The 18,328-nt window shown below is 47.4% G+C and overlaps 2 protein-coding genes across 8 annotated transcripts in view; both read left to right on the forward strand.

The window, feature by feature from the left end:
• The first annotated feature begins 1,637 nt into the window (after nt 1–1,637).
• On the forward strand, nt 1,638–8,979 carry LOC147239231 (sulfotransferase 2B1-like). Of its 3 annotated transcripts, none has more exons than XM_086194898.1 (7): nt 1,638–1,778; nt 2,637–2,830; nt 5,325–5,536; nt 6,418–6,544; nt 6,607–6,701; nt 6,846–7,026; nt 7,806–8,979. In XM_086194898.1, the coding sequence occupies exons 2-7, from the start codon at nt 2,692–2,694 to the stop codon at nt 7,913–7,915; spliced, it is 864 nt and encodes a 287-aa protein (XP_086051024.1). In that variant the 5' UTR covers nt 1,638–1,778; nt 2,637–2,691; the 3' UTR covers nt 7,916–8,979. The 3 variants fall into 3 exon arrangements, with proteins under 3 accessions (XP_086051024.1, XP_086051025.1, XP_086051023.1); XM_086194899.1 differs by lacking the exon at nt 1,638–1,778 and adding an exon at nt 1,831–1,978; XM_086194897.1 differs by lacking the exons at nt 1,638–1,778; nt 2,637–2,830 and adding an exon at nt 2,982–3,285.
• Nucleotides 8,980–10,214: 1,235 nt separating this feature from the next.
• LOC147239232 (uncharacterized) overlaps nt 10,215–18,328 on the forward strand; it is a 41,420-nt gene continuing 33,306 nt past the window's right edge. For 2 of the 5 annotated variants that reach the window (XM_086195491.1, XM_086195496.1), the window contains exons 1-7: nt 10,215–10,345; nt 10,832–11,025; nt 14,452–15,197; nt 16,028–16,151; nt 16,252–16,598; nt 17,424–17,549; nt 17,638–17,835. In XM_086195491.1, the coding sequence (XP_086051617.1) occupies nt 14,463–15,197; nt 16,028–16,151; nt 16,252–16,598; nt 17,424–17,549; nt 17,638–17,835 (1,530 nt within the window). In that variant the 5' untranslated portion in view covers nt 10,215–10,345; nt 10,832–11,025; nt 14,452–14,462. Of the gene's footprint in view, nt 10,346–10,831; nt 11,026–13,061; nt 13,182–14,451; nt 15,198–16,027; nt 16,152–16,251; nt 16,599–17,423; nt 17,550–17,637; nt 17,836–18,328 lie in introns of those variants that run through there. The other 3 variants (XM_086195492.1, XM_086195493.1, XM_086195494.1) reach the window with 3 other exon arrangements.

Genomic DNA, 18,328 nt, shown 5'->3' on the forward strand with positions numbered 1-18,328 from the left:
GTGCAGGGATCCCAGCTGATCCTCCTGGGCATTCATCTTCTTCCCATTTGCTCGGAGCGCTGCATGGATTGGATCCAGCAATCCTGAGTCCATTCTTGGCCAGATCGCACTGACAAGGACGGTGAAGCAGGACCCAAATGCATCAACTGCAGCAAAACAGTCCTTTTTCAAACAGATTCAGGGGAAGGGGCAGGCAGGAGCGTGGCCGAGGTTCAGGTGTCGGTCGGCACTGGGACCTCCAGAGACATGGGAACAGACAGGAACATGGCAGATGTTCAGGCGCAGGTCGTTATCGGTAAATCCAGAGACGCAGGGGCAGGGACACCAGGTAGAGGGAAGGCACAGGGCCGACAGGCGGGGAAGAAGACAGGCAGGATTAGGATACGCAGGTTTCAGAAGGGTAGGAGAGAGTGAGATAACGATCTGGTGGAGAACAGGGTGAAGGGCTGGGGTACAAGAACACTTCCAGTGGGATCTGCTGCAGGTGTGCTCGTTAGGGGAATGGGACACAGGTGGAGGGGGGTGTGGCTGGCCGGGAGCGAGTAGCCAAATTAATGTTAGTATTACCTGAAACCTTTAGTTTCAGCTTTGCCAAGTGAGACATGTGGGCATCCTAGTGGCTCACATTCAAACACACATTAAGACACAACTGTGGAACCCTTTGGTTTACGGACCCTGATGTTGTTGATATTTGCCCACCTGCTAGGGAATTGTGGGAATAGCAGTTCTGGAAGGAAAAGAGCTGCCAGGACAAGGAACTGCATAATTAACCACTTTTTACCTTGAAACCCTCAACCGGACCAGCAAGCTGGCCTGGTTAGTCCACATCAGAGGGGTGCAGGGTGCCGTCTGAAGCCTCTTACTCACCAGGGACCCTCACGGTGGATGTAGAGCTGCTTGGGTGTTCACATTCCCTTCACAAGCATTTTAAACACAATATCCAGCATCATTCATCATTGTTGGTTAGTTTAAATCAGCACACACACACACACACACACACACACTGTACTCACAAACTTCCATCTGCAGCGTGATTCTCCCTCTTTATCAGTCTCGACCCCACAATAACCCCTCCTGCTTGGAAACACAAGAACATGTTCTATTTTGGTTCGAGTGTCATCGATTAATTCAGTTCATATTTTAGTTCAAAGTGAATGAGGAAAATAATTAAAAGAAATATGTGTTCAGATGCATGTAAAAGAAATCAGGCTGAGTTGATGAACTGATTTCTTTTTCTTTCTGGTTCACCCAAATGATCTTCCTGTCCAAACACATCGACTCTCTCACACCCGGTGAAATTATATCAATGGAACTGGAAAAATAAAACTCTAACGATGTTGCTTTACTGCTCTTGTTCTTGAACGGAGCGACGTTGTCGGCTGCTGCTCCACTGTGAAATATCACAACTCAAAGATGCAGATGTTTCCATCGAAGTACTACCCTCTGGAATACTGCGGGATACTCTGGAGGTTACACTTGTAAGTGACGTAGCTCCTCTGTACTCTCCTCAGAGTAAAAACAGCAAGTTTTCAGAGTCACTTCAGGTCAGAAAACTGGTTGCAACTGGTGAACTTTGCTCCTGACTGCTGCTGTTCTCTCGGGTTCAGACTGGCCAGGTGACGTGCCAGGATCAGATCTGGGAGAGGACGGAACGTGACAGGGAGAACAGCTCAGGGTCCGGAATACTTCCGACAGCACTCGCTTGGGCCAAGGCGTCTTCTCGGAGGACTTTCATAGTGCTGAGTGACTTCCCCCTGAGCGCCGGTAGCACGAGCAAGGTTTGTATAAAACAAGTTCCTCAGCACCAGTGTCCAGGTCAGGTGACACACCGGCCCTCGTGCTTGATGAAGACGATGGTCTGATCGCTAGTCTTCATCCTCTGACCACACGGGTGTTCTGGACTACTGAGCCTTCACGTCTGCATCTTCATCAAGAACTGTGTTCATACCACGTTACTGCAGTATTCCTGCGTATTCTGGTGCGTTCCAGGTACTTGTGTCAGTATTTACTTAGAGAGATGGATGGATAGAACTTTATTGACCCCACAACGGGGAAATGTGTGTGTTACCACAGCTCAGTTACAAGAAAGAAAGAAAAGAAAAGTTAACTATATCAGGGGGGCTTTTGTACCCTTCTCAGCTGCTCTTTGTGTCCAGGTCTGAAGGCCCTCTTCTTCTCATTCAGCAGGGCCTTCAGCCCCGGGGTCCCCCATGGTTTATTGTTGGAGAACCGCCGCACCTTCTTGGTCGGCACAGTTTTCTCCACGCAGAAATGAATGTCGTCCGTTTATGCAGTGGGTGAGGGCATCGATGTCCTCACTTTGGGGCCTGCGGAGTTCCTGCCAGTCTGTGCATTCAAAGTGGTCTGTCAGGGTCTCACTGCAGTCCTCAGACCACATCCTTGGTGGGGGGTTTCCTCTTCACCAAGGGACTGTGGACGTGCGTCTGCAGCTGAGAGATGGGGGTGTGACTGTCCTCGCAGGCTGCCTTAGCACCGGCTGAGGGCGGGATGTAGACAGTCAAAAACTCATTCTTTTATTCCTTCAGAATGAAACAGTAAAGAAGAAGAAGATTCACCTCCCAGGTTTGCTCCCTCAGGTGCTGCAACTACACGCTGTCTCCTCCTCCTCTTCATAGTTTAACTCCTCCTCGTCTGTGTTTGGAGCTGCTGAGACCTGAGTGACGTCTCCCGATGGCTGAGGCCGACCTCTACAGGCTCTACAAGGGGGTCTACCTGCCCTCCCAGGTGCACAGCCCGGAGAGCCTGAAGCGCTTCGAGGAGTTTTACTTCCGGCAGGATGACATCCTCATTGTCACGTACCCCAAATCAGGTGAGCCTCCCGCAGCAGCACGTAGGACCTCCGTTGACCGACATGTCAGGGACACTCGATCAGACGGTGAGGAAAGAGGAAGTTCTCCCGGAAATGCGGGAAACTCTCCCGCGCTGTCGCGACAGCCCGCAGTCGCTTCTGCTGATCCACATCGTCACAGAGAAGAATCCGCACCTGAAGAGCGACTCTCGCGATGTGATTTCAGGCTTTAGACTGTAAATAAATCAGATACGGAGCAGTGATTCCCAACCTGCATTCTGTCTAACGGCCAGCAGGGGGAGATGCAGGGTTGATTTGACCAGAGCCGTGGATGTGGAGAGTTGAGCCAAATCGGGGGTCGAAAGTTCAGAGCCTCGATCTCGCCTTATGCGAGTGGGCTGTTGTCTGGACTAAATGCCTGGAGAACCAAGGAGCTTCTGTCTCTCCTCTGTTGCCACCTGTAACAGACCGCCTGTGTATGTAAATGATATCCTATTATCATAATACTAATAATGATAACTAACACTAAGTAACTGTACTGTCGACCAAAACTAGGTTAGTTTCATCTACATCTGAGTCAGTATCGTTTTTTTAAAAGTAATTTCTACCTTTTCGCGGCGATGGATGAACTCAGGAGACGAAGAGAGGTTAAACAGCTCCTGATTAATTGAGCGACTGGACTACGACGCGTCTACAGGCTCATTTAAGAAGTTGAAGCTCAGTACACACTGGCTTATTTAAGTCAGGGCCTGCTGCATAATGACAGAGGGTGACAGTGACATTTACAGGGTTATTAAAGGAGAAAATAAGTGGTTTACCTCAGCATAGCATAACTGCCCATGTAGTTGCCATGTAGACTCATCTGGCGTTGGGAGCAAACATGGCGCCCAGGATTTGAGCAGGCCGAACTCTCTCTGGATTGACTCCTTTACTGGCAGCATGGGCTACCTTTCACCCGCTTTGTTCCTATTTTACAATTGATAGGAACTTCCCTTTAATATCACCCTCCACCCTGGATTTTTCCTTTACCGCTGATATAAATAACTGTGGCTTTATTGCCTTGATTCCTAACAGCCTCCTGACGTACTGCCTTTTTTTTTTTTATAGTTTTCCTTCCTGTTTTTTTTAACCAACTTATTCCCTTCCCTGTACGGTGAGCAATGCCAACCTGGTAACAAAATTCCTTGTTCATTTCCAACTTGACCAATAAAAGTGGGGCAAAAAAGTATTTGGCAGCCACCGATTCTGCAAAGGTGAGAGGTCTGAAATGTTCATCATTGGTCCACTTTAACCGTGGGAGAAAGAGTGTTACAAAAAAACAACAAAATCTGATTGTCTGATTTCAAACAATTCATTTGTATCATGGTGCAGAAACCAAGTATTTGATCAGTGAGGGTTCCCCTCGGTACTGTGTGACGTGACCCTGGTTGGCAGTGACAGTCAGACGTGTCCTGCAGGTCCTCACCAGCTCCGCTTGCTGTCGCTGCTCGTTTGGCCCGTTCCTCCGTGCAGATCCTCTCAGGAGCTTTGGGGCTGTCGCTAGGAAACACGGACCTTCACCTCCCTCCACAGAGCCTCTATTGGATTGAGGTCCGGAGCCTGGCTGGGCCGCTCCAGAACCTCAAAATGCTTTTTACATGGCCGCTCCTTCATTGCCCGGGCAGTGTGGTTGGGATCCCTATCATGCTGGAAGATTCAGCTAAACGCTCTCACTGATCGAGGGTTTTTCTGCCCAAAATCTGACGGTACATGGCCCCATTCATCCTCTCCTTAATACGGATCAGTCGTCCTGCCCCCTTTGCAGAAAAGCAGCCCCAAAGCGTGATGTTTCCGCCCCCGGGCTCCACAGTGGGATGGTGTTCTTGGGATGCAACTCAGCATTCTTCCCCCTCCAAACTCGGCGAGCCGTTTCTGTGGAAGCTTGTGAGAGATTTGAATGCAGTTGAGATTGATGGGGTTTTTGTATGCAGACTCCCAAAAGCCAAAGAGTTAAAGTGAACAATGCAAACTGTGATTTGTTGTCTGTTTTTTTGTTGTTGTTGTTTTTTTTACTTTTGCCCTGCGGTTGTGACTCTTGCAAATCTTCTCAAACTAAGCCCTTCTTTTCTCTGTTGACGTTTATTCAGCAATGGCCTGGTAAAATTAGTGAAGCAAAGTCCGATCATGCAGCCAACACATCCCCAAACACACGGAGCTTTGCTGGTCTATTAGAGAGGCAATGTGAACAGAGACGTGACGTAGCGTCCAAGTCTGGCCTGCAGCGTGTGAACGTAGAGACGCACGGTGACCTGTTGACTCATACATGAGTGCTGTGGAGTGAAATTGAAGCAAAATAGACGAAGCAGAAAAAGCCCATCTGTGTTGATGGTTTTTATGTGGTTCCTGCTGTCTGACTTTGGTGACGCACGGCTCTAAAGTCACATGCAGGTACGGGTCTCGGTCAAATCCTCCCCAGCAGCTCAAGGCACTGAAATCAGAGCAGGAAGAGGTAAGCAGTCTTGTGTCCTTGACTCAGGCACCACCTGGATGCAGGAGATCGTCCCTCTGATCGTCAGTGGAGGAGACCCGGCGTCCGTTGAGACCAGTCCTAACTGGAACCGTGTTCCCTGGCTGGAGCAGAGTTACACCACCACGCTGAAACTTGATGACAGGCCGTCGCCACGGGTGTTTGCTACACACTACCACCACAACATGATGCCTCCGTCCTTCTTTGAGGTGAAGCCAAAGGTGAGTCTGATGCTCTCCGTTTGTCACACGGTGGGCGGGGCCTTGGTGTACCTCAGCTGCAGCGTGTACCTGGCCTTCATGGAGGCAGGCTTCTGTTTGCGTCTGTCCTGTTTGAGCTGTTTGATCTGTTTGATCAGTAGATTCTAGTTTCCTGATCCAGAGGATCCTCTCTCCCACAATCAAACCTCCCTGATTTGTTTTCTTCCTCTTTGACCTGTAAATGAGGCCAGCTATGATTTGTTTGAGCTGGCCACGCAACGACCTCTAGATCTCTTTTAGTTGAGGACATACCAGGACTGGTTCTCGTGCCTGTTACTGGCATAGTCTTTGTTTATTGGGTTTGCTTGAGTTACAGCCCTGATCAACAAGAAATAGAACATTACACCTCAGCGCTACGTGACAGCAGAGCCGACTGACACGTGACAGTGAGCGAGAGTCGCTGCCGGCACCCAAGATGGAATTCAAAAACTACAAATGCACCGTGGCCCTCTAGTCCAGTCTAGAAGAACCCCAGTCCCTTAGATGTGGGCTAACTTGCTCTGTAGTCTGAGGATTTAGTTCTCTATTGAGATTTGATGCGCCTGAATGCATCACAAGCTGGAAAAAATGGTGTTATATTGCAAAAGAGAAACAATAAATGTCAGGTGCAAGGATTTCCAAAATCACCATCTGACAGTTCAGACTGCCTCCAGTCTGTAAGACGACACTGAGGGCTCAATAAGTCCTGCAAGAAGACGTTTGTTGGTGCGAACATTTCATGACTCAGGCATTTTTCTTTCGAAACGGATGAACAGAAATTGAAGTTTACCACTTTACCAAATGAGGTTGAGGGATCTAGGGAAAGTAGACGAATGCTCAATGAGTGTCGACCATCCCTGCAGGTCGTCTATGTCCTGAGGAACCCCAAAGATGTCTTCACATCATTCTTCCATTATTCTGGCATGGCCTCCTTCCTGGTCGACCCGGGGCCGCAGAGCGAGTTCCTCCACAAGTTCCTCCATGGAAAAGGTGGCGTCCATTGCTACTCTGATCTGTTGTACTGTGTTTGTTACTGATGTTCTCTCTTCTAGTGATGTTTGGCTCATGGTTCGATCACGTCAAGGGCTGGCTGAGGTGCGGCGACAGAGAACGGATAATGTACATCTCCTACGAAGAGATGATAGTGGTGAGGCTCACTGACTGCCTATGAACACGAACATCGGCACAATGAGGGAGCTGAATACAGGAGGAGTGTGTGTGTGTGTGTGTGTGTGTGTGTGTGTGTGTGTGTGTGTGTGTGTGTGTGTGTGTGTGTGTGTCTTTGGTACAGGACCTGAAGGACTTGGTGGCCAGGATTGCTCAGTTCTTGGGAAAGTCTCTGGATGATGAGGTCATTGCTGAGATATCAGAACGATGTCTGTTCAAGAACATGAAGAAGAATAACATGTCCAACTACTCTGTAGTTCCTAAGGAGTACATGGACCAAACCAAGTCAGAATTTCTCAGGAAAGGTGTGTTTGAGTCTAGGGATTTGTTCAGTTGATGAATACCTCACTGGGGAATTTTGAGATTTTCATGGATACAGGGCTCTCAATTTCAGGGTGAGAGTTTGGTGGCAGCGATGGGGGTTTGGGTGGGGACGGTGTCAGGGCGCAACTTCATGGGCGTTACCCTGGAAATTTCTCTGCACGTGAAATACAAGGTGTGGCATGGGAGCGTGTGAACGGACTGAAATGTGTGTTTGTCATTCTCAATGCATGAGACTTGAGAGCCCTGTGGGTATTAAACGTCACCACATCAAAAACAGAAGAAACTCATTGTGGTGATGTTAACTTGTAGGCTAACGTGAGCTCGTAGGCTAGCATTAGCTCGTAGGGTAAAATGAGCTCATAGAATATGTTAGCTTGTGGGCTACATTAGCTCTCAGGCAAACGTTAGCTCATCAGCAAGTCTGAATACTTATTGTGGGTGTGTTTATGCTTCAAAAATTGTTAAAGTTGTGTTAAATTTAGGAAAATAAAGAAAATGTGTAGATGTCAACTTTTGTTTGCCACATAGATTATATTCTGTAATATTCCAAATTCCAAGGTGAAAACGTAATTGGCTTGTTGTTGCTGGAACCCATGAAGATGCTAACTTCCTGTTAGCCTGCAAAAACATGTTGGTTCATCTCTAATGAGGCCGATGATCATCAGACTTGCTGGAAGAGTGTAGCGTGGGCCAAGGAAGGTCCTTTACTTTGAGGGGAAGATTTTTTTGTCTTTAATTTTTCTACAACTTGTTGTTTCAGGGATTGCTGGAGACTGGAAGAACCAACTGACAGGAGCAGAAGCAGAGTACTTTGATGCAGTTTACAAAGACCAGATGAAAGGTGTTGAGTACGAGTTCCCGTGGGATTAAAAGGAAGTCCTCCACCTACCGTGCAGCACCGAGGGTGTAGTTGACGAGAGATGTGATCCATGGAAGAAGAGATTTAGAGAATCAAGTTAGCTGTACTGTTAGCATGCAACCGTGCAAAGACTCTCCAGATAATAATTTATGTCCTATAATCCTCACCTGCCTGTTAATGACACAAGGAAGGCTTTGAGAGATGAGGGTTGGCCCTTCTCCTCAAACCCTTGATGTGTTGAACTGATTTGTGCAGTAGCCAAAGTCGTGGGTGGGAAGTGTCAGCAGCGTTCCTCTTTCAAAGGCTACTGAAGACACGTTCCTCCAGCATGTCTGCACTCATAGAACTTGGGTTGTGTGTCATTTTTGTGATGAACTTTTTGGTCAAGTATGTTTTCTCATTCAACACACACACATTCACACCTAATGTGAACTACTTTCCTGACCAGGTACAAACAGAGGAGGAACTGCCCCATCTCGTCTACTTATTTGGCTGGCAGGGATGTTGAGTTGTTGTTCTGACTGGAGCTAAATTGTTAGCACATGAGTAGAACTGATATTCGCTCATTTTGAGCAGAAGTTCTCAACGTTTCGTGATTTAATTTCTTGCAAAGTGAGAGATGTGGGCATCCTCAGTCTAGTGGCTCATATTCAAACGCACGCTAAGACACAACTGTGAAACCCTTTGGTTTCCAGACCCTGATGTTGTTGATATTTGCCCACCGCAGTTCTGTCTGCCACTGTGGCGAAGGATCCATAACATCAACTAACCTCAGACTTGAAAGTCATTAACTGGATGAACTATGACCAGTCTTCATGAATTATTTGTAGACTCCATATTTGGTGTCCGCTCATAATTTCATGGGTGATGGATTCACGGCTTCGGCACATCAAAAATCTTTACAGTTTAAACCTTGAGGTCTGGCTGTGTTTAGACCTGAAATTAATCAAAAAATGCGTCATGGGAGATTTTCCACACTCTAGAACATCAATACTTAGTCAACTCTGTTACTTTTGTAATTGCAGTTCCTGACTACGTGCTTTATTAAAGCTTTATTAAACAGTTTAATAAGTGATGCCTAGACGGGAGTTGCTTGCTTTATCATTGGAACAGTCCTGAGGCTCCATCATGTCCTCGCTGACGGACACACAGGAAGTAGGAAGAAGCACTGACGTGTTCAGAGTGGCTGACCACGGTCTCGTTGGCGTGCCTGTACGTCGGCCTGGTCCGGGCCTCCAGGACCCCCCCCCCCAGCCTCACACTCCTCTGTCACCTGTTGCAGGGCCTCCGGGGCACTCCATGCCTTCCACACATCTACCCCTCTCTCTCAGCGCCCGGGGCTGAGGTTTGGTAAATCATAAAACCCATGACCCCCCCTCCCAAACCTGCACCAGTACACAAAATTCTAAAAGGTATTTAATACAAAACAGCCGTCAGACTAGCACAGAAAAGTAAAATTTAGCCGATAGACATTGATAACAGTGTTTACCAATCAAAATGACAAAAATGGCTGGGCTTCAAGTGAGCGGCGGCGCGGTGGTGCAGTGGTGCAGTGGTTAACGCTGTCGCTTCACAGCAACAAAGTTCGTGGTTCGAGTCCCGGCTCGATCGCATGGAACCCATACCTGCGTGGATTCTCTCCACAATCATTTCCCCAACACTGCTGCACACACACTTTTGTCCTTCTACCTGTTTGACAGAGTCCTCTGTTATTCCGTGACATCATCCATTGTCTGCCTCTTATCTTATCCCGGTCACACAAACATTCACACTCATAGATTTAGAGTATATAATATATAATCAGCCTCGTCTCCATTTGCATGTCTTTGGACGGTGGGAAGAAGCCGGAGCATCGGAGAGGATCCACGCAGGCACGGGCTCCACGCGCTCGAGCCGGGACTCGAACCACGAATTTCGTTGCTGTGAAGCGACAGCGTTAACCACTGCACCATTGCACCACCGCGCCGCCGCTCACTTGAAGCCGAGCCATTTTTGTCATTTTGATTGGTAAACACTTGTATCAGTTCATGTTGGCTCAGTTAAAGGATTTGATTTTTGAGCGCTATTGAAACATTTAGTTGATGTTTTAGCTATTTTTTATCAGTTGTGTCTTTTATTGAACGCTATGACGTCCATATTACCTGTGTGACTAATACGCATTTGCATTACGTCAAAACCAGCAAGACTCCTACAAAAAATATGAATGGACGTCCTAGTTGTGCCTGTCCACGTGATTAAGAAGTACTTTTATCTGCCTTATTTTCAAAAACATTCAATTTTTTAAAGAGAACTTCTATGTACTATTTTTGTTTTGTACCTGAATGCACCACGAGATGAGCAAAGCAGACTGCTAGCAAGTGCCAAACATTTAATCATTTGAAACATTTGAATGAACTCTGCTTTTTGAATTTCGTGCCTCATGGAACTTAATTTTAACAATGGTAAGTTCCGATACCACAACATGGGACATCTCGGGACAGGCGCAAAGCATCAACGTCAAATGATGTCATGATGTTTTCGTGCTTGCGAACGTTAGCCAGCCTAGCAGGCCAGCTAGCTCACCAAGGAACCTCATTGGTTCTTTATTCCCAGGGTTATTTCCCTCCGTACAGGAGTGGCGGATGCAGGGGGAGTGCAGACACACACCGGGCATGCAAGAGCGACTACAGTCAGCCGTCCACGCACAACCGGCTCTTGTTGAGTTAGTAAGCGGTTCTACTAGGTTTCAGTGTGACGACTTCACGTAGTCGGTCCTGCAAAAGTGGTTGGTCGCGCGCGCCCCACTCAAACCATGACGTATGAAAATGTCCGCCATCAAGTTAGTAGTTAGACTCCGGTCACTGCCCGAAACTCTTCGGCCGGTAGTTTCTGTCACGTTAAACAGCACACCGTCTCCACTTCACCTCTAATGAGGCGTGCACTTTCAGAATCGTCTGGCTTTACCAGTCCTGCTGTGTCACGTGACTGACTTGGGCTCAACAGGTGACCTCACCATGCCAACATCGTAAGCACCCCCCCATGTTCTCGCCCTTGTGGTCTGCAGTGCCTTCACCATGCTGCAAGCTGCACTCTGACCGCCAGGAGAGAAAAACCATCAGCTGAACACCAGAGACTTCTCAAGGTATGCTGGATCCCGCCGCTGGTTAGGGTTGTTCTTTGTCTCCCTTCATACAGCTGTGTGTGTGTGTGTGGGGGGGGGGGGGGGGTGAGTGAGTGTGTGAGAGAGAGAGCTGAACATTGTCACTCATGCCCTTTGGCTGACATGCCTCACTGGCAGTTTACCAGTGAGTGAAGCTGCTGGCCTGTGACCCTGGGTCCGGCCCCCTGGACCTGAATTCAACCCCCCTGGACCTGGGTTTGACCCCCTGGACCTGGATTCGAGATCAGGGTGGGGGGCTACCCTCTCTCTGTGCTACAGTACTGACTTCAACATTGTTCGTGTCTGTGGGCGGGACTGGACCCCAGCACCACCTGAGTGGGTAAGAGGGGTACATGGTGACGGCGTCTCCATGGGAGCTACATGTTTTTGTCACTTAACCCCAAAATCTACAAAGACAACATGGAGGCCGGTCGCCCCCTCCTACAGATAATTCACAAATCTTTTTTTTCCAACCCTACAGGTTAATCGCTGCCTCCAGCTCGTATTCTACAGATTAAACCATTACAAAAATCACACCGTGATCACTAAACCGTTCTCTTTCAGTGTGAATGAGACTGACGACCCAAACACGCGTGTCAGCTGGCTCAGTCCCAGTGGGGCCAGAACCCTGCAGTGCTGTTTGGTCTGAGACCTGCACCAATCATGTCCTGCTCTCTCCTGTTTTCTCCACGTCGCCATAGCACCTATTTCAGGGGTTGCCATGACACCTCTGTCCAGTAATGATGCGGGGTGGGTGTTCAACAGCCTGAACCCACCCTGTGACTTGCGCGTCACCAGAATCATTCTTCATTTGTGTTTTTATTCTTAGTTAATGATGAAAGAACTGTCAGCAACCGGGTTTGGTACTAGAGGCTGTAAATGTTCTGACACCTCTCCAGACGGACCCTCAGGCTGCGGGCCGACGGCAGGTGACTGTCGCCCGGTTACTTTATGACACAGATGAGGACACTGGCTTGTTTGCTGGGACTGCTGGTTGATGTGTGACTCTATATTTTGTTACTATGTGGTAGCCAGTTGTGCTGTTTCTCAGCCTCGTTCTTCTCTGCTCTGCGGAGGACATTTGTGTGTCTAAATGTCAGCGGCTGTGGCCTCCAGCACTCAACCTTCATTACAAGATGGACCAGGAGAGACGCCAGGAGACTCCTGCTCGTTGCATCTTCCCGCGCTGCCCGCTGGCGAGTGCTTCAGTGCCTTTTTGTTGTGTGAATATTTTGGTAAATGATGGCTTGTCAAACCGCGACTGCGCTGTGAAATGGGGACGTGTTCAGAGGTAACGATGTAAATCCCCCCTCCATCGTAGCAGCCACAGCCAGAGGGGAAACGTCAGAAAAGAAAGAACAAGATTCACAGCTGCATTTGAAGGCCTCAGAGGAAGAGAAGTCAAACAAACCAAGCATGTTGTTTCAACAACAGCTGAGCCAAGCTGGCGTTGACCTGTAGCTGGGAGCTCCAGCGCTTGATGATGATGACGCATCTGATGATTCAGGGTACAAAGTGGCTGTCTGAACCTGTACAGCTGCACTGGGAACAGGTTTGTTGTCACAAGTTACTGTCGACTGGGCAGTACTAGATCACATGGTTTATGTTGTGCAAGGTGAATCAGCTGGGCTGAGTCAGGAATCCGAAACTGGGCTGAGTTTCTCTTCTCTCCCTGTAACAACGTAATACGGCCCTCTGCCCCTGGTGCTTACTTCTATAAAGGATGTTAAATGGATAAAGGCATCAGGAAAAGAGGGCGAGTTCAGTCCACTGCTGCCGTGCACTCAACTGCTTTTGTTTGTCTTTTGGTTTCCCTTCTCTCTCGGCCCCCGAGGGTGTGTGGCACAACCATTTCCAGGAATGTGAGAGTGCAGCGCGAGCCAGAGCTAGCCATAGACTTGAATGAGCAGGCCACTTCCCTTCAGTTTCATTTCTCCCTGGTTTAGCTGAGAATGAGCTCAGTAGGAGAGGAGGGGTGGGGGTGGGGGTGGGGGTGGGGGGGAGCTTATAAACCACAACAGGAAGGTAGCAGCTTCATACAGCAGCTGAGCCTCTGAGGCAGATGAGAAGCAGCTTGATGTTTTGACCTCTGATTGAGGAGAACAGCCCTCTTGACGGAGAGAGAGAGAGAGCGGCAGGTAAGATGCAGCGAGTCTGTTGGTGCTTGACTGCAGCTGCATGTTTGCATCAGGACAGTGGCTGAGGAGTGTTTCTGCTTTTTCTGGTTGCATCACGGCGTCTTTATTTATTCGTCCGCTTCCAGGTTGTTTTGGACTAAAAAGAAATACAAATCAGATGTAATTTTCAACAAGATGGGGTGATATCATCGATGAATTACTAGAAACTTTGATCCCTTTGTTTTACCAGAACACCGATCACACGCTGATGTAATGGTCCCTGTTGTTGGAGGGGAAGAGGTAGAACGGAAGTCAGGTCTCCAGGGTGGAGGTGGCCGCTGTGGTGGCTTCAAACTCTGGATTAAAAAAAAAAAAAAAAAAAAGTTGTGGTGAAATAGGATTTGCAGCTTCGAAGTTTAACTTTGAACACGGTTGGGTTGTGCCGACCTCAGTGGCCTGAGCCTCTCTGGCTGCAGTTGGAAGTTCACCTGTGGGTGAACAAATCAAGAGCGCCTGGTGCCTTCTGGGTGTTGCAGCAGAAAAATAAGAGTAAAACTCTGAACGTCACAAACCTGGCCAGGACGAAGAGCATTTGCTGTCAGATGGTTCTAAAGTCTGATGGTCTTCTGATCCGATGACACATTTGATCAGCGGTATCTGCCGATTTTTTCTTTCTAAATTCTTGTGCTGTGTCTTTTGTCCAGCCTTTATATTCTACCTGAAATTAAAGTGCATTTTTGGACATCTACAGTTTACAATCTTGTTATCAGTCCTAGTATCAAACTTGCTTCAGCAGAAGCTGTTTACGATATAGGGTGTTCTAATAAAGAACTCATTTTTAATAGCAGTGAATTGACAGTAAGATGTTAGGGTATCGATGTTTTTTCCCGGTGGGAATGCTTGGAGAGCTGCGTTTTGATACGGCAAGTGAAGCACACAGAGACATCCAGAGCCACCGGAGAGCAGGAAGGTCCTCTCCTGCACCTTCAGCTCCATGACGTAGCCTCCCAGCACCGCTACCGTCAGAGATCATTTCTTAGGGTTCATTTTGATAATTCTAAACGCATACCGATGTATTGGGGAAGATGTTGATGTCTGATTTGAAACGTTGGTGCGTCAGCCACCAGACACATTTTTTAAAAAGTGTTTGAATTTTGTGCTTTTAAAAAAAAAGAAGAAAATTGGAATCCGTAACTCGTTGGTGATACAGGCTCCTCTCTTGTGCCTCTTTGAGGGTGGAGCAGTTGTGACTTGTCGATCAATTAATGCTGCTGTCTTCTTCCCCTGATAGCATAAGTGAAGATGGAGAAGACCCTGAAGAGAATAGTGGCCATGGTGAAGCAGCACCCAGAGGGGATCCCTCTGAGACAGCTGGCTGTGCTTTACAGCCAGACCTACCACAAGAACCTGACCCTGTCAGCCTTGGGCTTTTCCTCCATGGTTGAGCTGACAACCTATCTGGCTAGCGATCTGGTTGTAGAGGGAGAACTGGTGTTTCACAAGGACCACAAAAGTGGTGAAAGTTTGACTGGAGCAGCTGGAGCCACTGGAGCTGGAGCAGCAGCAGCTGGAGCTCAGACTGGTGAAAAACCAAAAGCTACAAAGGAATGCCAGTGGGATGAGGTTAAGAAAAAGATAGTTGCCATGGTGGAGGAACATCCCAAAGGAGTCCGGATGTCGAAAGTATCTACGACCTATAGTCAGAAATACCACCACAACCTGGCCATAGCCTCTTTGGGCTTCAAAACAATTTCCAGCCTGGTATCAGCCTTGGAAGGGGATCTGATTGTTGAGGGGAAAAGGGTGTTCCACAGGAGCCACTGCCCTCAGAACCGAGGTGTATTTGAGATGTCAGCAAAACCAGCCAGTGACACAAAGCATTCATCACCGCAGGGAACAGAATCACCAGTGGACAGGAAGAACCCTTTGCCTAGTTTTAGTGTACCACAAGTGGATAGCAGCTCTCACACCCTCCCCTCTGGATCCAGGCCAGCTGAGAGCTTAGAACAAGAGCAGCTGTACCAGAGGATTGCAGAGGTCAGTCTTCTAGGCAAATAACTAGATGGCAATCCTGTTGTTTTCTCTGCTAGTTTTATATTCATCAGTGAAGGGACAATTCTAATTCAACTTGCTGCTCATGCCATGGATGGTGTATCTCATGGATACATGCTAATGCTAATTGGTATAACACAACATACACCAACACACCGTAGCAGAGGTGAAGGAGACGTAACATCAGCATTTAACAAATGATCGCAAGTGTTACTGAGAGGGGTGCTAGCATGTTAGCAAGGCCAAGCTGAAGGTAAACCTCGCAGTCCAAGTTCAGATCAGTAATTTTAAGTTGAAACACACACATCAGGGCGTAGCTTGTCTTCGACCACTTTCACTTCCTCGTCCTATTTCTCTCAGCTTCACACTTGTTGTTTGATACACGTGAGAATTTGTACTTAAGAGCCACAACTGACATAATTAAGTTTTGGAAGGTTGTTATCTTTTCTATGTATCAATTATTAGCCAAGCGAAAGGCTGCAGTTTACTCTCAGCCCTGGATTACTGCACATGGAGGGATCCAGTGAGGACTCAACCTTTATTTTCCAACACCTTCGTATCAGCCACACTCAGCTAACCGCGCTACAAGCACTGATCTTTTAATTCCAGTGTTCATTTACTTATTGGAATGTAAAATGTTTGATCATATATGTGAGAGTATATGTGATTATCTGCACAGCCTTGTTTGAGCCGTTTGTGTCACTCCCAAATTTCCCTGAGAAACTTGGGAGTGTAGGAAGAGTCACAAGTGTAGCTTTGAGGCTTCTGGAGGTTTCTCCGTGATGAGTGACTGAAACGATGTCGTTTTGTTCCAGGTCATTAAGAAGTACCACTTGGTTGCTCCATCCATGGCCAAGCTGAAAGTCTACTATTCTCACCATTTTGGAGAAGAGCTTCCTTTTGAGCAGTACTTATCTCTGTATAACAGCTTGGAAGGAGGTCAGTCAGCTGCCGGTAGCCACATGACATCACTCTAATAAACAAACTTGGCCTTCATATCGTGTTTGTATGACAAACTTTCATGTAATTTCCCCAACAGAACAGAACCTTCCACGACAGCAAAACGAGCAACCGGCAGCTTCACCAAACCTCCTGTCTGGTGCGGACTTCCCATTGCTGGGGACGGACACGAAAGCGTCCAAAAACCAGAGCAAAGTGAGAGATGCAGCCCCGAGAGAGAGCAGTGCCACTGTCTTTAAGGAGGCTTATCACGCTCAGGTGAGAGAGGTCCACAGAGAAACACTGCGGGCAGTCGAGGCCATGCCGGACAAAGAGGATTTGGGCTTTTGGAGGGACAGATCCAAGGATCCTGAATCGCTCAACGTTCTGATGGAAGATGTGATACGAGACATTGCTGCTGAGGGAGAGCTGGTCACCAAAGAGAAGGTGGGGAGCAAAAGCACACAGTTTGAAAGGAGCAGTCAGGCATTTCCAAACAAGAAGGCACATCCAACTTTTCATGAGGGTTGGAAGCACTTCAAGTTTTGTTGTTCTGATGGTTTTCTGAGCTGATCAGATTTGTCATCGTGCACTAAAAAGTGTTCATTTAGGTGTGAAAAAACAGGAAAAGCAATGGAAAGGTCAGTAGCAACTTTGCAGATACAACAAACAGAAATTGCTCCATGCTTTTCCTCGTGAATGCTTGAATACTAAAGATTGACCAAGAACACTGTGCTTTTTTGTAATCCTGACGTGATTTGGTTTTATTTGTGGCTCACATGTTTTTCTCCCATCACCTTTACAGGCTAAAGTAATAGTTTTGCATGTTATGGTTATGAGTTAATCTCAAGCTCCTCTTAAAATAATGATACAAAGGAAACGTGCGCAGGGCCAGGCTGTAAAGGTTGTGCGCTGTGCAGTGCCCTCAGTAAGTGCTGGCTCAAAGACTCTTTATGTACGAAAGAGAAAATCTCAATCATTCAATGATACACAAATACATTTTCATACGAGTCGAGTGTCATTTTAAAATTATTGAGGTCACTGAGAAAGCAGATTTACGCGCGCCGAGATCCATGTGATTCAGGTCTTTTAATAAAATTGTTGAGATAAGGAAATGGCAGCAACAAACGCACCCCACCACTGCGGAATAACAAACATCCTTGACACGACATTAGAGGTGGGAGGGGGTGCATTCACAAAGTCTCCGACCTGCACTTGCAAAACAGCTTCTTTGTTTATGGAGTATGGTGTGATTGACCTGTGTGTTCTCAGGTGATATCCAGGGCGTGCCAGCTGTGTCAGATCCCATCTTTGGAAGCAGTAAAGATAAAACCATGGAGCCTTCAGGCTCTAAAAGACCTTCAGTACATCATGAAAGAGATCAACATGTTCATTGAGGTGGGCAAACATGCCTTTGCTATGAACTTGTTCTTTTATTTGGGTGTTTGGTTGCTAATGAACCCCCCCCCCCGTCTGTCTGTGTCAGTCCAGTGAAGCAGTGATGTCCATCTGTACCCTGTATGAGCTGGGCCAGTTGCTCGCTGGCCTCAAGAACAAGAAGCGCTATGAAGAACTCAACCTGGGGCCCCTCTGCAAACTGCCTCTCATCCACCGCATGTTCAAGATCGCCAGTGACACCAAGGACGATGACATTCGCCAGATTGAAACGACGGACATCTTAAAGGTTACCAAGTGGCAAAAGAGGGATTTGGTCTATTTCACTTTGTCGATTAAGTTTGTATTCGTTGTTGCAGGTTTCGTTTTACATTTGTCATTTTAACTGGATAGTTTATGACCGAGTACAGTCAATACTGCATGCTACATACTGACATATACACAAGACTATCATTTGTTTTTGTCTTTAAAGCTCTTATAAACCCGCCCTCCAAGGTTGATTGATTGGTATAGACTTGTCATTTATACTAAAACTGACACTAAACATTCTCTTCTTGGCAGTCAAGGTGATTCTGTTTCATTCAGATGACTTTGGGTTGTTGTAAAATGATGCAAAGCAGTAAGTCCACGCGGCTGAGGCTGGAGCTAGCAGAGCAACTTCTCGACCAGCGACCACGTTTGACAGGGATGAGGTCTGACAAACTGAAATGAAAAATGATACAAAGTGCGGCCATCCAAAAAGATCTTTTTGCAAACTCTCAAGCGCGCCGTCTGGTATGCGT

The sequence above is a fragment of the Aulostomus chinensis genome, chromosome 23 (assembly GCF_037954235.1).
Source record: "Aulostomus chinensis isolate RoL2024-O1b breed Wild chromosome 23, RoL_Achi_v1.0, whole genome shotgun sequence".
Classification (NCBI taxonomy): domain Eukaryota; kingdom Metazoa; phylum Chordata; class Actinopteri; order Syngnathiformes; family Aulostomidae; genus Aulostomus; species Aulostomus chinensis.

Excerpts from the sequence above, each read along its gene's own strand:
- LOC147239231 (XM_086194897.1), top strand. The coding sequence starts at position 3,141 with ATGTGGAGAGTTGAGCCAAATCGGGGGTCGAAAGTTCAGAGCCTCGAT. Across the intron at positions 6,545-6,606 it reads CAAGTTCCTCCATGGAAAAG|TGATGTTTGGCTCATGGTTC; the intron begins GTGGCGTCCATT and ends TCTCTCTTCTAG. Across the intron at positions 7,027-7,805 it reads GTCAGAATTTCTCAGGAAAG|GGATTGCTGGAGACTGGAAG; the intron begins GTGTGTTTGAGT and ends TTGTTGTTTCAG.